The following is a 19318-nucleotide window of genomic DNA, read 5'->3' on the forward strand; positions in this document are numbered from 1 at the left end:
CCTTACCCCCTGAGCTGTGGAGCCCTCAGGGTGATTCATTGCAGCAGCTGATTCATTGCAGCAGCTGGTCGTGCTCAGCGCCGCTGCTCTGCCCCCCCGGGGGCAGGGGCACGATGTAGCAGTCCCGGTGTGCCAGCTCCCGCTGCAGGCTCAGGTACCTGGAGGCTCTTCTGCTCTGGGGGAGCACGAACCTCTCTGTGAACTCCTCCTTGCTCAGGGGCTGTTTGCCCTGCCTGCTCAGGACGTGGTTGATGAAGGCCAGGGCAAAGGTGTAGCAGTTGTGGTCCTGCTCGTCATACCTGGGGAAAACACCTCCTTAGGAAGAGCTGCCACTGAGCCAAGGACTCCCCAGGAACCATCCCCCTCCCTCCGTGCTGATGGTTAAACACATTCCAGTCATCCCCAGCTGTGCTGTCCAGCAGGGACCAGGAACTCTGAGCATAGAAACTAAAAGGCCACAAGACGTGACAGTAATGAATTCTTATTTTCTACACTGACTTGGCTCTTCCCTCGTTAACCTCTGCTCTTCCCTGTATTGTTCCAAAGTCCTTCCTGCAGCCCCAGGGTTAATGGTGAGGCTCCATGTGTGGTGGTAACGTGGAAACTCCCTTCAAACCCAGTGCCCTCCATCGCTGATGTGCTGATACAGCTGTTGGACAGTGTGCCAGTCCAGCCCCACTGGGTTTTGTGCCAGCTGTGCCAACTGTGCAAGGACAGAAATGCTAGTGGAACAGGAGTGACAGCCATTTAAAATGCTTTTGCCTTTTTTTTTTTCTCCTTTTTTTTTAAACCCTGCTGCCCTATCCTAGGACATGACAGCACTTACCTGGTCACTGTCAGAATGTTCCTTGGGTTCTCCCAAATGTTTCATGGTGGCCACTCACAGCTTCAAGTCCTGCATTTACTCCACTCTGCCCACGCTGTGCTCATTCCCCCTGTCCCTGTACCTGCATTTGCTCAGGCTTCTGTCTGCCACCTGCCTCACCCTCAGGCTGCTCCCAGAAGTGCCTGTTCCCTGTTCTCCCCAGCCCTGTGACCCATTCCTTGCCTGCTGCTCTCCGTGGCTCCATGGTCTGTGCCTGGCACAGGGAGTCTGGGAGGATTCCCTGGCAGCCCTGGGGGTTTCTGCAGGATCAGAGCAGTGTGGCTGGGAAAAGAGACCCTGAGTCCAGCTCAGCAGAGCTCTCTCTTCTCTTAAAGCTCTCCTGGTTTAAGGGCACCTGAAGTGACCTCTGAGCTCCTGTTCAGTGACAAAGCTCAGCTCCTCCTTTTTGGGAAGTGTGTCCCTGGGTCCAGCCAGGAGAGCCAGCTCCCCTCAGTCACTGCTGGTCCTGGCTGTGGCTGCCGTTCTTTGCAGATGTTCTACACTGCCCTCCAATAAATGACAAGCAATCAAGAAAATCAGAGCTCGGCTCAGCCTGAACCCAGAGGAGTGCCAGGATTAGTTTAGTGCAGTTCCTGTCCACTGAAAACCAGAGGAGTTAATTAAAAGAGGTTTTGGCAGTTCGGTGGTTACTGGTCTAGTGGGAAAAGTAGGTCACTGTGTCAGGAGGTGGCAGAAAAGTGAAGAAAAGCTGATAGAAGAGATGAAAACATCTGTCTGCCTTCTGCCAGTGAGGTTTTTTGACACCAAGCCAATTTTAGTATTCCTGTTAAGGAATTGTAAAAGTAACACAAATCCTGCTGGCTTCACAAGTCCTGTAAACATCTAAAAATTCTATTCTGCATCAAAATCTTCCATCTCCTGGTCTGGGGAGATGATGGATGAGCTCTGAAATTTACAGTCAGCGTGTAGAGAATTGCTAAAAAATGCTTTTGATTTGATGGGGGGGTTCTTTATGGCTCTGTGAAGTGAAGCACCCCCAGTGCCCAGGCAGGCTGTGTGTCACTTGGGCTGTTCCAGGGACATTCCCAGGGCTTTCCCTGGAGTGTGGGCATGTGGCAGAGCATGTCTGACCTGGGCATTCCCCTCAGGGCAGTTCTTGGTGGGACACACCAGTTCAGTTCAGAGGGGAAGGAAGCCTTTCTGTGCTCACCCATGCAGAGCAGCTGGACCAGCTGGAAGAGCTGGAAATGAGCTTCCCATTTCTCACCTGGGTGTCACATCTGGGCAAGAGTCCCAGTGTGGTCAGCCTTTAAATGCAAATGCACCTAAAACTGCAGAAACCTGGAACAGTAATCCCAGCATGGCACCAGCCCTTTGTACCCAGCAGCAGGTGGGTGATGTTTCATTCAGCTGGGGCTTTCGTGCAAAATTCCCTGAAAGAACCTCCTGTTTTAGAGTTTTCACATTCCAGCACGTGAGTCTGTTCCTAAAACTGAAGCATGCTGTGTTTACCCAGGCCAGGGAGGCTCAGGACAGCCTGGCAGGGTTGTCCTGAAATGTGTCCTGAAGGAGCACAAGGCTCTGGATGACACTCAAGCCCCCCGGGGTCCAGCCCAGTTTATCATCCCAGACTAAAAACCCCACGACACCCCCATTTCAAGTGACGTACCTGTGAGGAAGCCAGGCCTCTCCCTCAGCAAACTCCTCCAGGAGGCCATCCCAGTGGTGCAGGAGCTGCCCCGTGTGTGGCTGCACCAGGGGGACACAGATGCACTGCTCCCACCCCGAGTGGGCCCTGTGCACACCCTCCTGGTCGTAGTGGTACACCACCCCTGCAACACACAACAGCCTTTGTGGGGGATGTTTTGGGATGAAAGTTCTGAGTTTGCCATAATCCTGTTCTTTTCCAGGCTGGTTACACCACAACCTCCCCTCAGAGCCCAGCAGGAACTGCAGGCCTGGCTTCCATCAAAAACCTGCTCTGTTTCAGATGCCCTCTGGTAACAAGAGCAACTTAAGCACGACCAGACTTCATTTTTAACCCCAAATCAGACCATTTTTATATTAATTAAACATCTAAGGTGACATTTTGCAGGCTAGGCTTACTCTGGGGATAACCCATTAGGATTTTTAACGTGGCATTTAAAATGTTTGGGTTTTAATTAGGGGTATTTTTAGAATCACCAAAACCCATATTTAATTCATTGTAACTTCTTCAAAGTAGGCCTGGCTTTCCCTTTTCCTGTGTCAGGGGTGGAAGGCACCTGTCCCTGCCATCCAGTGCCAAGTGGAATGTGGGATATGGCTTTCACTGGGGCTGCATCTGCTGCAAGGTGGGACAGAGGCTGGGATGTTTCCAGGGTCTGTGTGATGCTGTCCTGGAGTTGCTCCCAGCTCTGGCCCCTTCCCAGCACAGCTGATCCCTTGGCCCGGGCTGTCCTTACCCCGGGAGTCCGTGATCCCCACGTGCAGGTCGGAGCTCCCGTCGTACCCTCTGGAACAGGAGCACACTTGGATCAGGGCCTGTCCCTCGGGAACAGCCCAGCAGGGACAGCGGGCACAGCGCTGTGCCCGGGGACAGCCCTGCCCAGTCCCGGCCCAGTCCCTGCCCATCCCATTCCCTGCCCATTCCCATTCCCTGTCCATCCCCACTCCCTGCCCATTCCGTTCCATTCCCATCCCCTGCCCATTCCATTCCATCCCATCCCCATTCCCTGTCCATCCCCATTCCCTGCCCATTCCATCCCATCCCTATTCCTTCCCCCCTCCCCCCCCACTCCCTGGCGCCCCCTGGCGGTCACCGCAGGAAGGCCCCTCGGGTGGGCCTGACGAGGAATGCGCGGGGCTGTCCGTGCCCGTGCCGGAAGGGGCAGTCCAGCCGGACTGGCGCCGAGGACAGCCCCCCGGCCGCCAAGGCCCCCCCGCACGCGGGGCAGCGCGCGGGCGCGCGCCGGCAGTACAGCAGCGCGCGGCAGTGACGCACGCGCAGCAGCGCCATCGCCCCGCGCCCCCGGCCTAAAGCGTCCGGGCGGGAACCGCCGCCCAATGGCGGCAGGGCCGGCAGCGGCCACGCCCCCCGCCCCGCGGAACCCGCGTGCGCGGCGCGGGGAGCCGGCCGGGCGGGCAGAGCGGCGGCACCATGAGCACCAAGCAGGTGACGTGCAGGTGAGTGGGGATGGACGGACACACGGACAGGGACAGACGGACAGGGGCACGGACAGGGACACGGGGACAAGGACACACGGACAGGGGCACGGACACACGGACAGACACACAGACAGGGACGGACACACGGACAGACACACAGACAGGGACAGACACACGGACAGGGACACACGGACAGGGACAGGGACGGACACACAGACACGGCCCGCACGGAGCCGAACTCCCCCGGCCGGGCTGTACACCTTCGGGCCCCCTCAGAGCGCCCCCTCAGCCCCTCACACACCCCCGCACAACTCCGCTCACCGGTCGTGCTCCCCCCACACCCTCAAAACACTCTTCACCCCCTCGAACCCCCCTCACACCGCTGACACTCCCCCTCACCCCCCTGGAACACCCCCCTTTACGCTCCTCGCTCCCCTCGCCCCCGGCTCGCTCTCCTCACCGCCAGCCCGGCCCCGCCTCCCCGGGCCGGTACCGGGACAGCACCGAGTGTGGGGCGGGGAGGCCCGTCCGGGTGACGGGGGTTCCCCACAGCAGTGTCCCGGCGCCGGCAGGGGCTGCCCGGGGGTTGGACCCGCAGCCCTGGGGTGCCCGAGGCACTCGGTGCGCTGGGCTGGGGGACAGGGCGGGGATCGGGCACGGGGGACTCGCCGGGCTGGGGGTGCTTTTCCAACCTCCCGTGAGGAAAACCAAAGCAAAGCAAAGCAAGCCCAGGTGCTCTGTGCTGTCCCTCCAGCAGGGCCCGCCCTGAGCCACCTCCTCCCCACAGGTACTTCCTGCAGGGAGTGTGTCGGGAGGGGAGCAAGTGCCTGTTCTCGCACGACCTGTCCACCAGCAAGTCCTCCACCATCTGCAAGTACTACCAGCGGGGGCAGTGCGCCTACGGCTCCCGCTGCAGGTACCGGGCTCGGCGGGCCCCAGCTCCACACCTTTCCCTGGAGCCTTCGCGTTCAAAGTCCCTGAGGAACGCTCTGGGAGATACAGTGCAGGGCTGATGTTGGTGCACTGGTCCAGCAGGGATGTGCCCCAGGGCTCCTTCCCAGAGGAATTCCCAGGTGGCTGTGCTCTGCCTGCATCTGGGAGAGGGATCTCTCCTTAGAGTTCCTCCCTTTGGCTGGTTCCTGTGCCAGACTGGATGGGGGTTGGACACCAGTGATCCCCACAGCTCCCATCGGCTGCCCTGGGATGGTGTGGGACGTGGCTGGGGCTGTGTCGCTCACATGGCTGCAGAGTGGGGTGGTTCTGAGCCAGCTTTGCTGGAGTTTGGGCGCTCTGTCTGTGGGCACTGCAGGTCCTCAGCACAGCACGAGAGAGGGGAAATATGTTTGTTCCTGTGAAAAATACTGTATCATTTGGGTATGGCTGTGGCTTTACTGGACCAGCCCCTTCACTGCCCTGGGTGCTCCTGCTCTGCTGCTGGAGTGTGTTTCCAGAGTTTTACTGGACGTTTTGAGTCCTTGAGGAACTCAGAAGCCCTTTATCTCCTGTGTGGACACTCTGCATCCTCTGCTGTGGTGGGGCAGCGCCAGGTCTGGGTGCTGTGCCCGCAGGAGGTGCTGAGCTGTGTGAGCTGTGGCTCCGTCCTGCCCGGGGCCGGGGGAGGTGTGGGGGGACAGATCCACCCAGCGGTGCCCCTGAGAGGGCCCTGCACGGCCGGGAGGCTCCCGGAGCTCAGCCCTCAGAGCAGCCCCGTGCAGGGGTCCCGAGCGCTCCCTGTGCCCCGGCCCTGACTCCTCTCTCTGTCCCAGGTATGACCACGTGAAGCTCCCGGCCCCGGGCGGGGCCGCGGCCCCGGCTCCCCCCACCGCCCCCCCGAGCCCACGGCAGCCCCCGGAGCGCGGCCCCCGCAGCAGGAGGGAGAAGAGGACGCTGGTGCTCCGGGACAGGAGTGAGTGGGATGGGCTGTCCTTGGGCCGGGCGGCGGGGAGGGGTGTCCTACTCTGGTTGTTTGAGTTCCATGGCCAGCTGCAGATAATTCCTGCCTGTCCTCCCTCCCAGTGGTCTATGAAGGGACTGGCTTTGAGCTCCCCGAGGGATTTTGTCCACCCTGACAGGAGGGGGGAGCCAGGGAGGGTCAGGCTCTGCTCCCAGCAACAGGACAGGAGGAAACAGCCCCAAGCTGTGCCCGGGACGGTCTGGTTGGACATCAGAAGGAATTTCTTCCTGGAAAGGGAAGCCCCCTTGGCAGGGGCTGCCCAGGGAAGTGGTGGAGTCCCCAGCCCTGGAGGTGTCCCAGGAAGGCCTGGCCATGGCACTCAGTGCTCTGGGCTGGGGGACTCCATGGTCTCACATGTCTTTTCCAGCCTAAATGATTCTGGGTTTTTTTTTAGTCTATTTGTAAACAAAAAGCAGCTGAAGAATCTTGCAATTGAACTTTTCAGTAGGTAATTTGGGAACATTCCTGTGATTTGTGAGCAGAAGGGGCTTAGAGATGGGATTTCATTGAGGAAAAAACCTTCCAAAAGCAAATGTAGCTGTTGCTCCTGGGGAGGAGGGGCCATGGCTGCCCTGTCCAGCAGTGCTGTGTGTGTCCCCTCAGCTCTGTGTGTGTCCCCTCAGCTCTGTGTGTCCCCTCAGCTCTGTGTGTCCCCTCAGCTCTGTGTGTCCCCTCAGCTCTGTGCCCTGTGTGTCCCCTCAGCTCTGTGCCCTGTGTGTCCCCTCAGATCTGTGCGGCTCAGGAGAGGAGAAGCCGCCGCCAGGCGCCCCCGGGGACGGGGGGAGCTGCAGCGATGTCGCAGAGAGCCCGGAGGGGAAGCCCCACTCGTACCTGGAGGCCATCTGCAGCGGGCTGGAGGAGCCCCCGGCGCCCTGTGGGGCCGGGGAGCAGCTGTGCCCCTACTCGGCCCGCGGGCCCTGCCCCGCCGGGGAGCGCTGCCCGTACCTGCACGGGGACCTGTGCGACATCTGCGGCCTCGCCCTGCTGCACCCGCACGACCCCGAGCAGAGGAGGGCACACGAGATGGTAAGGGGGTCTGGGGGCTGGCTCACTGCAGGGCTGGGGGTTCGCTCTGACAGCAGAGCCAGTCCCAGAGGGCTTATCCAGCTGGAGAGTGGTTCTGACAGTGGGTGTTCAGGCATCTGGGGCTTAGCTGGGAGCAGGGATGCAGGTATCACCCTGTTTTTATCTATTCCATCCCTGACAGACCAGCCTGCAGTCTCCTCCCAGCACACTGACACTGCTGAACAGCGGCTGCAGGTCAGCCATGCCTGGGGCTGCTGTGCTGGGGCTGCCGTGCTGGGACAGCCTGGCTCCTGCTGGGGCTGGGTCCAGGCCACAGCAAGTGGGGGCAGATGGGAGGCAGCACAGAGATCTGGGGGCTGAACTTGCAGGCATTGGCTGGGTAAGGATGGGCTGAAGAGTTGCTCTTTCCTCTGCCTGGCTGCCAGGTTTAGGTCAGGGCTAGTGAGCAGCAGGAGCAGAATCCAAGGGGGTGAAAAGCTCAGGTTTTGTGCAGTCTGTGTGTATTTTTGATATGTGCTGCTGCAGGAATTCTCACTCCTCCTGGAGCTGGTAGGTGCCTGGCTCAGTGTCCTGGTGCTCTCAGAAGCAGAGCTGTATGCTGGATGAGGAGCTGCACTAGCCAGACATGCTACTAATGGGGAATTATTCTGTGTCCTTTGTCATTATTATTATAGATTATGTCATTATTGTTGTTATATATTTGAAGTCTTGTAAGTTTATATTACTTTTCAAGCCCTGAGACCTTTGAAAAGTAAAGAGGTAAAACTGCAGGTATGAGCAGCAGCTCACCTCGTTATGGATTGTCACTGGGGATGAGAAGTGCTGGAGGAAAGCCTGAAATAAGAGCCTAATGCCTTAACTGGGTAAAACTTAATATTCAGGGAGAGAATGTGCCCTTAATAATAATCAGAGTAACACCCTGAGTTCAAGTGCACTTGTTCTGGACACTCAGTGTGATGTTTTCTCGAGGTGTTTGAAGCATCAAATGATTCAATACCTGTTCCATGAGAGATGCAGAAAGAGGTAAATGAAGAGTGCTCAGGCATCCTTATTTCTGCAGTTCTGAAGCTGCAGAGAACACTGAAGGCTGAAATAAGTGATTGGATTTACTGTTCTTTCAATGAAATGACGATGATGGGTAGGAGTGATGCCCTTAGCAGTGCTCTGTGTTTTTGCTGTCACAGACCTTTCCTCAGACCCTTCTGCCACAGCTGGCAGGGGGTGCAGTGACCCTCCTCTCTCTCCCCACAGATGTGCATGGCCACGTTTGAGCACGACATGGAGAAGGCCTTTGCCTTCCAGGCCAGCCAGGACAAGGTGTGTTCCATCTGCATGGAGGTGGTGTACGAGAAACCATCGGCCTCGGAGAGGAGGTTTGGGATCCTGTCCAACTGCACCCACACCTACTGCCTGTCCTGCATCCGCCAGTGGAGATGTGCCAAGCAGTTCGAGAACCCCATCATCAAGTGAGTCTCCTCCTGGGCCCTGCCACTGAGGGGCTTTCAGAGGGAACTGCTGGAACTGCTGGAAATATGAGCAGAGAGCTCAGAAAACAGGTCCAAGGGCTGGCCAGTTCCAGGGCTTGGCTATGAGAGCAGTCCCCAAGAGCAGCAGGACACATGGGGTGTCCTTTGGTAACAGTTCACTTCATGCTCTGGCCCTGTGTGTGTCGTTGGGGCAGAGAGCAGACACTCTGGGACAGCTGGGACCTCGTTGGCCTCTGCCCCTCACAGTGACCTGTGCACACACACATGGATGTGCTTCATGAGGAGACTTCTCTCTGAATTGGGGCTTGCTCCAGGCAAAGGTCCCGCTAATCACACCTTTGTGTGTGTCTGAGTAAATGCCTTCATCTGCCAGCTCCATAAAAAATGGATTCCCTGCATGTTCCTCCTCAGGTGAGAATTTAAAACACCCAATCTGTTCCCTTTTTTGAGCATAGCTCTCTCTTAAGCTACAAACACGCTGAGGGAAAGATGGGAAATATTTTCATTTTCCTGCCAAAATAGACTTTTCTGCACAACTTTTACTACAACTTTCACTGAAGTGAATGTCAGGTCATTGCATTTCCAAAGGCTGAGACACCTCCATTTGTGTTTCTCCTCTGGTTTGGCTTCCTGCTGCAGGGGAGCTGCAGCACTCACAGTGCAAATGCACAGTGCAGATGCACCCTCACAAATGCAGGGAGGGTGTCCCTCCTGGGAGGGGACAGAGGTGACATCACTGTTCCCTTCAGGTCGTGCCCCGAGTGCCGAGTGATCTCCGAGTTCGTCATCCCCAGTGTGTACTGGGTGGAGGAGCAGGAGAAGAAGAATGAGCTGATTGAAGCCTTTAAGCAGGGAGTGGGGTAAGTTCAGTAACACACTCTGTGTGGTGTTCTTTAGATGCACCAAGGGTCAGTCAGTCACTGAGCCTGCACTTCTAAACTTCATGGAACTCCAGCCCATTGTCCAGAGGGCTCCTGATCTCTGCTCACTCCTCTGCTTAACTTTGTGGCTGCCATCAAAGGGTCTGGCCTGTAACTGTAGATCAGAAATTATTCAACCTCACTGTGCTCTGGAGTGTTGAAGTTATTTCAGCTCACTTGCCAAAACTGGCTTTATGTGGCTTCTGTTTATCCCTCAGACACAATTGCCTGGAATGTTGTTGGTCACTGAGATCAAAGAGGGAAGGAAAATGGAATAGTCTTCTGCAATATGGGATAAAAATTCATGGAGCTTTTGTGATGTCTGCTGGAAATAGCAAATACTGCAGGACTGCATCCCTTGTACTGTCCAACAGGGACACTGGGAGCACTGGGAGAGGGCAGTGCTGGAGCAGCTCTGCAGAGCTGGGATGTGCGAGGGCTGTGTGGTTCACAGAGCTGGGAGATACCATTTCTTATCTCTGCTGCATCCACCTTTAAACAGGAGTACAGGCAAAAATGGGCCTTACTGTGACCCACCTTACTGTGGCTGCAGCTTCTCAGCTGCCTGAAGGCCTGGAGAGCTCAGCAGAACAGCTGAAAGCAGTGCTGCTCCATGAAACACTTAACCAGCATCCTGTCTCCTAGTAGGCACAATATCTGAATAAAATTAAGCACTTTAAACTGCAGTTCTTCAGACAGGGGTTGTTTTCAACCCCCCATCACTGGTTTGGTTGGTTTGAGCTCCTGAGGACTCTGGATTGGGGTGGCCAGTTGTGCTGCAGAGCATCAGCACAGTTTTCAAACAGCCGTGTTCCAGCAAGGACAGCCTTTGTGCCCCTGCAGCAGAGGTGCAGGTGGGCTGGCAAGTCCAGTCTGACTCTTGTCAACCCTTGTACAGGAGAGAGTAGAGAAAGAGGCTTTGCTGAAGTGCTCAGACTCACACATTACAGGCTGTGGGTAACAGTGTCTTTGGAACAGAAATTCTGTGGACAGAGCTCTTGGCAGTTGATTTGATTTGAGGGTTTGGTGTTGGGGGAATGAAGAAGTGCTAATAAGATGCTGCTCAAGTGGAATCTAAGCCAAGAGCTGGGGTCAGGCCAACACAGGATGAGAAAAGTCAGACTAAGAAACCTGGAAGTCAAAGAGCACTTGAGTCCCAAACCCAGACCAGTTCACTGTGGGTTTCATGCAGTGCCTGTTCGGGTGTTTGGGTGTTCTGTTTGTTAGTGCTGATCTTTCTGCTCCATGTAGTTGCTATTGAATGGGTGTATCTGTGTCTTGGGAATCAGTTTCATCACTATTTCCATATTAACAAGTTCTGTTGCATTTTCCCTGTAGTTTAAGCTGTTTTCAGTGTAGAACAATCCACCAATGCCCCCCAGGTACTGTTGTACAAACTGTGCAAGGATCAACCCTGGAACAAGTTGCTGTGCAGCCTGGACACCCTGGTTGAACAACAAAGATGAGGGAACATAAATTAACAAAGAATTGTCAAAGGAGATGAGAAGGGGAACTGGTTCTGTAGTGGTAGAAAGGGCAGGAGAAAAGATGTGATAGAAAAACAGCCCATTTTGATGCTCTTTGAACATCCTTCACTTTCCACAGCTTAAAAGGAAACTGTTTGATTTCTGATGCTGGTTTCTGATGTGTTTGTTAGCTTTCAGTGCTGTCTGCCCTCTGCTTTGGCGGCTCTCAGGGAAGGGGAGGCCAAAGCTCTGGGTGTGAGAACTGGAGCATCACTCAGGCTGAGTCTGGGGACTGCCCTGCAGCTCCTTCCTCCCCAGCTGGAGGCACTAACTCTCTCTTCTCATTAAACCAGGAAAAAGCCCTGCAAGTACTTTGAGCAGGGGAAGGGGACGTGTCCCTTTGGCGGGAAGTGCCTGTACCTGCACGCGTACCCTGACGGCACCCGCGCCGAGCCCGAGAAACCCCGCAAGCAGCTGAGCTCCGAGGGCACTGTGCGGGTGAGCACCTGGCACTGCCTCCCCCTGGCACTGCCTCCCCCTGGCACTGCCTCCCCCTGGCACTGCCACCCCCTGGCACTGCCACCCCCTGGCACTGCCACCCCCTGGCACTGCCCCCCTGCAGGGAGCTGGGGCTGCGGGGAGGGGGCTGTGCCCTGCAGCACCAGCTCAAAAAGCACCTCTCGATGCCCCCTGGGGCAAAGGTCTGTTCTTAGGGGAAGGGAAAACGCACCTCGTTTAGCAGCAAAATGTTTGCTTGCTTTGGTCAGCCAGTCCTCCTCAGGGCACACCTTTCCTGGCAGCAGTGCTGCCCTCACAGCTTACAGCCACAGTGCTAAAAGCTCCTGTCATGAGCCTGCACAGAGCTGGCCCAGGGGCAGCTACAGGGTTAAAGCCTCCTCAGAAACCCGTCCTGGATTGCGTTTGGTGCCGGCTGCGTGCACTGCCCTTGGTGCAGAGGGGGTGTCAGCCTGAGCTGGGAGCACAAACCCAGCTCTGCAGCCCCAGCCAGGCTGCTGTGAGGAGGGGCAGGGGGCCAGGGCAGGGGTCCAGGGCAGTGTCCAGCTCTGGGGCTGGTCCCTGCTCAGACACCTCTCTCTCTCTTTGCAGTTCTTCAACTCGGTGCGGCTCTGGGACTTCATCGAGGACCGGGAGAGCCGGGCGGCGCCGGGCACGGACCAGGTCACCGAGCTGGGGGAGCTGTTCATGCACCTCTCGGGGGCTGAGGAGGACCCTGCTGCTGCCCCGTGAGCACAGCACAGCCCCCACCCCCAGCACTGCAGCTATTTATGAGCCTGGCTTTTACTCTCTGCAGCACAGGTAGAACAAACGTGCCCTGTGGTTTACTGTGCAGTCCCGGTGAAGTTTTCGGATAGTTTTTGTATGGCAACAAAAATACTAAAATATATTTAAAAAAATAAATTGACTGCATGGGAAAAAAAAAATCCCTTAATCCCCAGAGGGTTTTCTCCCCCTCTGGCCTAACATATGCTGTCTTGTGAGCTGAGTGGTAGTGTAAATACAGTGCCAGGTAAAGCTTAAGCTGGTAAAAATGTTGCTGAATAGAGTTTGGGTGCTTTTTTTTTGTTTCCTCCACTAAATCAACTAAATGTGTAACTACAAAACCCACTAGGAATAATGGTTAGTGTACATTTTTTTTCTTAAAAAGGAGACCTGAGATTTAAGAAGTTACACATTATACCTCAGACAGTACCTGGAGTTCAGCATAAAGTTTGCTGCACTCTTGGATGGGTGTCTTGGGAGTGGGGCTGGACAAGGCCTGGCTCTCCAGACAGTGCCAGCTGGGTTCCCACCCTTGTTCCACACCAGCTGAAGTGCAGGGAGGATGAAGTGGATCTTGGAGCAGCTGCTGTAAAGCAAATTCAGCTGCACGGATTCAGAGACTCAGGCAGAGCAAGACTGGTGTCACAGAGCAGAGCTCAATCCAACTTCCAGCACAGACTGGAGCCTGGAAGCTGCAGCGTGAGAAAGGTACTGTCAGTAATCAGATCCCCAGCCCTGCCCCAGGCTGGGAGTGGCTCTGCAGCTGCTCTGTCTCCATCGGCCACGGCCAGGCCAAGGCCAGCGGTGTTGGAGGCCCAGGAGGGCTGAGGGATCCAGGCACATCTCTGCTGAGTGAAGAGAGTTTATTGAACTCTGGGTTTGTTAAAAGTGGCATTCATGTTTGTGCTGCAAAGGGAGTCTGATTGTGAAATTTGATACACAGTTAATTCTGCTCAATCATTTGCATGAACAGTTAAATTAAGAATTTTATCTGGACACAGGTGAAGTGGCTGCTGAGTCACAGCATGAACACACCTGAGCTGTTCCTGCCCCTGATGGGGAGGGGAGCTCAGGTTCTGTAAATACATCCCTTGGGATTAGAGTGAAAGCACAATGAATGAACAGTGTCTGTAAATATATATATGTGTGTGTGTGCACATATATGTGGGTAGGGTTTATTTTAGAACGATTTGGTTAAAGTGAAAGCAGGGATGGAGTCAGTTTGGTTATTATCTGTATTAATACAGCAACATAAAGGCATAAAAGTAACACTTCAGAAAGTGTAAAAGAGAAAGAAAGAGAAAGGAAGCAGCTGAGTGGAGACACCTCACCCCCCTGGATGCAGTGATGGTCACAGTCCTGATCCATCAGGGAGGGGGAAGAGCCACAGAATGCCGAGGTCCGTGGTTAATGTTCCTTCAGGGTCGGGGGGAACCCCAGGAACCCCCCCGGGTGCAGGGCAGTTTACAGTGTTGCAGCACTGGGATCACCTGCAGTGCTCAGGGGCAGGGCCCCATCGGGGGGGGGGGGGGGGGGGTCCTCTGATGGTTTCTGGCCCCTTCTGAGACACAGCACTGGCTCTCACATCAGGGGCTGAGCCAGCTGTGCCCACCAGGAGGGATGGAAACCCTCAGCCACATTCAGAGCAGGTGAATGTCCCTGTCAATGTGACCTTTTTTACCCCTCAGCAGGATGAAAAGCACTGTCCCACCTGCAGGATCTGCTGCTTGTGGCCTCCTCCCTGCCCTGGCTCAATGCCAGCTGGGCAGACTGGGCTCTGCTCTGGTGGAAGAACCAAGAGCAGGAACCTTCACCTGGGCTTCAAACCCCTGCAAACGACACCCAGTCAGCATTATCCACTGCTGGTTGGTGTTTCTGGGGCAGAAATGGAGCTGAGAAACCCCTGGCTGGCAGCTCAGCACCTGTGTAAGGGAGAACTCTGTGCCCAGCACTTCCCCCAGACAGAACATGCCAGGCTCGCTCTCTGCTCTGAGCTGGGAAAGGGAACTTTCCAGAAATATTTCCCCCTGGAGTTCATTTCCAGCAGTGCCTGCTGCAGAGTCAGGCCTTGCCTGGGGCCTGTAACAAACACTAAATCAGCTGCTTTACAAAACTGACCCCTGGAGGCACCACCAAAGGTCTCACCCAAATCCTGTTGGTACAACTGGTCATCACTAATCACAAAGATGAAGGAAAATCATCACTAAGACAGATGTCACACACTGAGATGGATGTTCAAGGGCACCTCCCAAACGTACTTTCTACCTCAAAATACTCACACAGCCCCTACCCTCCCACTGAAATCTGTTTCTAGGTGTTCCTGTACGTATTTTTTCCACAAATAAATAAAATACATCCAAAATGTCACTGGAAAGGATGTTCTTCACCTTAAACAAGACATTTCTGATTGACTTTGCCCCAAGAACAGTGATCTGAAATTAAGAACCAACTTGTTTTCCAAAGCTACTTGGGGACAACATAGAAGTTTAAATTTAAGAGCAGTAAGATTTAAAAGGTCCAGGTTTCTAAATTCTTCACTTAGGAGCTTTGATTTAATTGGATATCAAGTGCTACTTAAAATAAGCCTCTTTATCAAATATATTTAAATGTTTCAGGGGTCACAGAATCTGTTTTAAAAATCAGGAGTTAATGGTTTCTTTGGGGAAATCAGAGCTAAAGCAGAAGCAGCTTAAGCATTTTGGGTGGGTTTTTTCTTCCCCCTCTTTAAGTTTATGATAATGAAGTTAAAATTACCGATAAATTACATTAGAGACAGTTGTAAGTTAAAATACGAGGAGTATTAATAAAACCCATGCAGAACCTCAAGTCTCAGTTTACTTTTTAGCAAGCAAAGTTTATGGTGGTTGTAAGGATCAATATTCCACCCTTGTTACGTTATGGAATGTTCCAAGTACAGGCAGTGTAGATATTTCGGTGCCTGGCTCAGGTCCCTCTTTCACGAGCACTCTGGGGGGTTTTGCTGCTGCACCCAAGGAGCTGCAGTGGCTGTTTGGTGATTACAGAGAAGAGCAGGACACAGCAACTGCCCCCAGAGACAGCAAAGGCACCATCCCAGCATTTTGGGATGGGGTCACAGCCACCCTGTCACTGCTCAGGCAGGGCCCACTCACCTGTGCACACAAAGGCAAAACCCCCAACCTTCCATTCCAACCAGCTGGGTTTCCATCCTTGCCCTAATAAACATGTTTAAACAGTGCTATTTAAAAAAAGGCAATTTTAAGATTAAACCACCAATTTCTGTCATCCAGGGAGTTCAGCCAAGACAAAACCCTTCCACCTCCACAAACAAGAGAAAACAGCAGAAGTGGTGCAGTGAAACAGCTTGAGAGGCATCAGTGTGGGTTTGAGTGGATGCTGCTGAAGGATTATTACAGTAAAAACTGTCTTGCCATGGGAGTGATGGGAAACAGGTGGTTGTATCAAGTGTGTTCTTACTTGCACTATTACCTATCACAGTAACTCTTTTAAAAGTACTCAGAATGTTGTTTTCTGAGTTTTCCAAGTCCAGGTGTAGCAGTCAGAACTCTGGATTAGTGCATTAAATGATGACATGGAATCATACACCTAAAATTTAATTTATTTTATTAAAATAAGATAATCAGAGGAACCTTGGCTTACAATAAATGCATTTTCTCAGGAGCAATAAAAACAAAATTAAACCCCAAATCAGCAAGAAAAACTGTATATGCTCAGTTTCCTCTTGATAGTGCATCTCTTGCACGACAGCTTCCCATGGGATGCAGACGGATAACATCCCTCAGCCTTGGCCAGCCCCCAGGCTGGGATCACTCTCCACTCCTGGGCTGCAGGGAACAGTCCTTAGTACCAAAGTCAGCTGTGAGGCTTCTCAGGATGACCACGACCGGCTGCTTCCTTCTCTGAGCAGGACAATTCGGAACAGATTCCATTCTTTTGCAAGAGTTTTTCTTCTATGTGCAAAACTATTGCAAAACTATTTTGTGTTGAATTAGCATTTTAACTTATTTCATTGGCTTGATGAAGCTCTTAGGGCAGGAGCTGATTTCCAGAGTTATTTCCTCTTCCCTCAGTCTCGTTTGCAGAGCCACTGCAGGCACAGCTCCCCCACCTCGGGGTGGCACGGGGCAATCAGAGCACCTTGTCCTCAGAGCCACCCTGGCTGTGGGAAACACCCCCTCAGCACAGCCACAACCACCACCAGAGGAGCATCTGGAGAGTAAGGCTCAAGTGCATCTACTGAAGAACCAGTAACAGATCTCTTGACGTGCAGTGTCCTTGCCCCAGCAGGGCTGAGAACGCCGGTCCTCAAAGCGGATCCGCAGCAGCTCCTCGGGACGGGGAGGGGCTCCCCCAACGGGGAGGGGCTCATGGCACTGCTCTGTGCCCGAGGCACGGAGAGCACACCGTCCCTGTGCCCGAGGCACGGAGAGCACACTGTCCTGTGCCCGTCCCCGGGCGGGGCAGGCCTAGAAGACGGGCAGCTTGGAGGAGGTGAGGGTGCAGGCGTTGATGTCCTCCGTGTGCGCCGCGCGGTGCAGCGACGGCTCCGACGCGCTGCGGTTGATCTTGGGCAGGGAGTGCTGCAGCAGCTCGATGGATGACAGGATCTGGGGGGCACAGCCAGCTCAGGGGCTGCTCACGGGCAGCTCTTCCTGCCTCACTCCTAAACCCTCATTCATTCCCTCATTCCAGTCCTTCCCACCTCCACTCAGTTAAGGCTTTAAGCTCATCTTGCAGAGCAGCAACGTGCTCTGGGCACTGAAACAACACTCGAGCTGCCATAACCCACCCCTGCCATCCAATAACCCACCCCTGCCATCCAATAACCCACCCCTGCCATCCAATAACCCACCCCTGCCATCCGGGAGGGGTTCTTCATTAGTTCTCAGTCCATTAACAAGCATCTGTGCAAATCCCAGCAGAGTAACAGGGAAACAACTGCATTTGGAAAGAACTTTTTAAACGACAAGCTGTTTAAAACAGCAAGACAAGTTCTTTGTCCAAAACCTGCTGATATTTCATTTCAGCTATTTAATAAGAAAGCACTTTCCCTATCCTCATAGTGACAGAAAAAGGTAAAGTATCCCTTGTAAAGATACCAAAAATTGCTACATGAATTTCCATCTCCCAGTGGATTTTGTTTGCTTGTTTTAGTTCTGGAGAAGGAAAAGAGTTCTCTCTCATTTCCCTCAAACCCACACTAAAATAAAATGTGTACAGAGAAACAGATTTGATTTGAATTGTGTTGGGGGGGTTTTTGCTTCTCCCTAAAGTGGGTCAGCTGTCAAACTGCTCCAGTGTCACCTGGCACAGCCTCAGCTCCATGAGTCAGGATTTTCATGACCTTTGCAGAAACAAAACACCAACTGCCAAAGGAGCAGGGTTATGAACAAAGGCAAAAATAGGACCCAGGCTGCACTTCATGTAACCCAAACCTTCCATCTGAGCAATTCTTTTGTGTGCTAATGGTTATTTATACAACACCCTGTGCACAAAACACACTCACCTGTGGGAACAGAGGTCGTTCTTCCCTAACCTTCTTCAAGCAATCTGCTACGAGCCTCTTCATTGCTTTGGGGCAGTTCTTGTACAGTTTACTGAGGTCTGGGGAAGCATAACCTCGGCCAACCATGAAAATGATCTGCACAACGACAAGGAAGCAGCACAAGACCAAAGTCAGGGAAGTGTTTTCACTGGTGTGATTAAACCTGAGTAGCACAGGACCCCCCAGAGCCCTGCAGATTGTCCCAGTGAGGGGACCAGGCCAGGGGTGCCGCTGTGGGCAGTGCAGGGTGGGACCACCCAGGAATGCTGTGCTTTGTAAGGCTCAGCAGAACAGGGAGCTCTTGGTGCCCCAAGACATGGACATGGGAGCTCCTTCTGCTGAGTCCACCGTGACAACTTTGTGTTCAGGATCTCTGAACCACAGAGCCATGCAGGTCAGGAAAGACCTCCAAGACCATCGAGTCCAACCTTGAAGCCACGGTGTAAAAGAGATCATCAGAACTAACCCCAAGTAATGCAGCAAAACAGGAGATGGATTGTTTTGAGACAAACAATAAAAGATGTTATCAGTGCTGGAAAATACATATTCTGTTTTAATCCAGGTTAGTATGGTCATTGTTTAGGATTTTCATCCTAAATAATGTCTCGGTGTTCTTCTCCTGGAATTATTCTGTCCCTCCTGAACACTCACACGAGGGTTACCTGCTGCATGTTTTGCAGCAGTGATGGTTACTAAAACCTGCACAGCATTTCAATATCATGAATTAAAGCATATCCCAATGTCCCAATTTGTAGACAACCTTAAAATAAAAATCTTCCTTAGCTTAACAGAAGTGGCCTCGTCTACTTAGAATACAGACTGTGAACTATTTCAGATTATAAGAGTCACTAATAGAGGCTAAAATCTAATTGTTTGCCCCCATAATCCCCATACACACACACTTCTCATTAGAAGATCTTAATTTTATAAAAAGCAACCAAAAACACAAACCACAACTGAGGATCATCCAAACAGCTCCCAAAGATCCCACCTGTTCCTACATTCCCACATTCCTACACTGTTCCTGGCCTCAGTGTGTTCCTCACCATTACTGGCTGGGTAACTGCAGCTCAGCAAACACTCAATCACCCCAGCATTCAACAGTCAAAGGCCTGACAACAGGCACTACTTTTCTGTCTTAGTAAAAGGCACAGAATCCAACCTGACATGAGAACAACATTTTTAACATCAAAAGGGAAAGTTCCCCTAATTGCAAATGTATGAACCACGATTTTACTGATGTACCAAAAGCTTTTACCTGTGAATAAATTAACAGGGCACTTACAATGTTTGTAATAACCACCTTTTTTCCCTTGAGTCGCTGTCAATATTGAATAAACATTCAGTAACACAGATTTGCTGCTGAACCAAAGCAGGTTATAACAACATTTCAGTGGTTGTCCTGTGAGATGTGCAATGCCAGCAATCAGGTGCAATGCCAGAGTGTTCTCACCTGATCTCGGTTGTTGATGTGGGAGTAGGGCAGCTCTCCTGTCATCAGCTCGTATAACACTATTCCATAGGAGTAGACGTCTGACTGGAAGCTGAAGGGGTTGCTGTCCTGCATCCGGATCACCTCGGGGGCCTGGAGAGCAAACACAGCTCAGGGCACTGCTGGCAGCTCAGGGCACTGCTGGGGCTCACACACAGCTCAGGGCACTGCTGG

The 19318-nt window shown here is 53.2% G+C and overlaps 3 protein-coding genes across 8 annotated transcripts in view; 1 reads left to right on the top strand and 2 right to left on the bottom strand.

Annotated features, from left to right (window-relative positions):
• Window positions 1–45: 45 nt before the first annotated feature.
• On the bottom strand, window positions 46–3824 carry MKRN2OS (MKRN2 opposite strand). The gene is made up of 4 exons (XM_027887427.1): window positions 3628–3824; window positions 3271–3320; window positions 2496–2658; window positions 46–299 (listed from the first exon to the last, which is right to left on the bottom strand). The coding sequence occupies exons 1-4, from the start codon at window positions 3822–3824 to the stop codon at window positions 53–55; spliced, it is 657 nt and encodes a 218-aa protein (XP_027743228.1). The 3' UTR covers window positions 46–52.
• Window positions 3825–3896: 72 nt separating this feature from the next.
• On the top strand, window positions 3897–12380 carry MKRN2 (makorin ring finger protein 2). The gene is made up of 8 exons (XM_027887426.1): window positions 3897–3991; window positions 4761–4889; window positions 5740–5879; window positions 6655–6953; window positions 8205–8419; window positions 9190–9300; window positions 11180–11324; window positions 11934–12380. The coding sequence occupies exons 1-8, from the start codon at window positions 3966–3968 to the stop codon at window positions 12072–12074; spliced, it is 1206 nt and encodes a 401-aa protein (XP_027743227.1). The 5' UTR covers window positions 3897–3965; the 3' UTR covers window positions 12075–12380.
• Window positions 12381–16522: 4142 nt separating this feature from the next.
• RAF1 (Raf-1 proto-oncogene, serine/threonine kinase) overlaps window positions 16523–19318 on the bottom strand; it is a 61485-nt gene continuing 58689 nt past the window's right edge. For all 6 annotated transcript variants that reach the window (XM_027887413.1, XM_027887412.1, XM_027887410.1 and 3 more), the window contains 3 exons: window positions 19106–19237; window positions 17614–17748; window positions 16523–16714 (listed from right to left, as the gene is read on the bottom strand). In XM_027887413.1, coding sequence (XP_027743214.1) covers window positions 16574–16714; window positions 17614–17748; window positions 19106–19237 — 408 coding nt within the window. In that variant the 3' untranslated portion in view covers window positions 16523–16573. The remainder of the gene's footprint in view (window positions 16715–17613; window positions 17749–19105; window positions 19238–19318) is intronic.

This window comes from Empidonax traillii, unplaced genomic scaffold, assembly GCF_003031625.1.
Source record: "Empidonax traillii isolate 1590-97213 ecotype Southwest subspecies unplaced genomic scaffold, ASM303162v1 scaffold209:size809316, whole genome shotgun sequence".
NCBI classification, from domain to species: domain Eukaryota; kingdom Metazoa; phylum Chordata; class Aves; order Passeriformes; family Tyrannidae; genus Empidonax; species Empidonax traillii.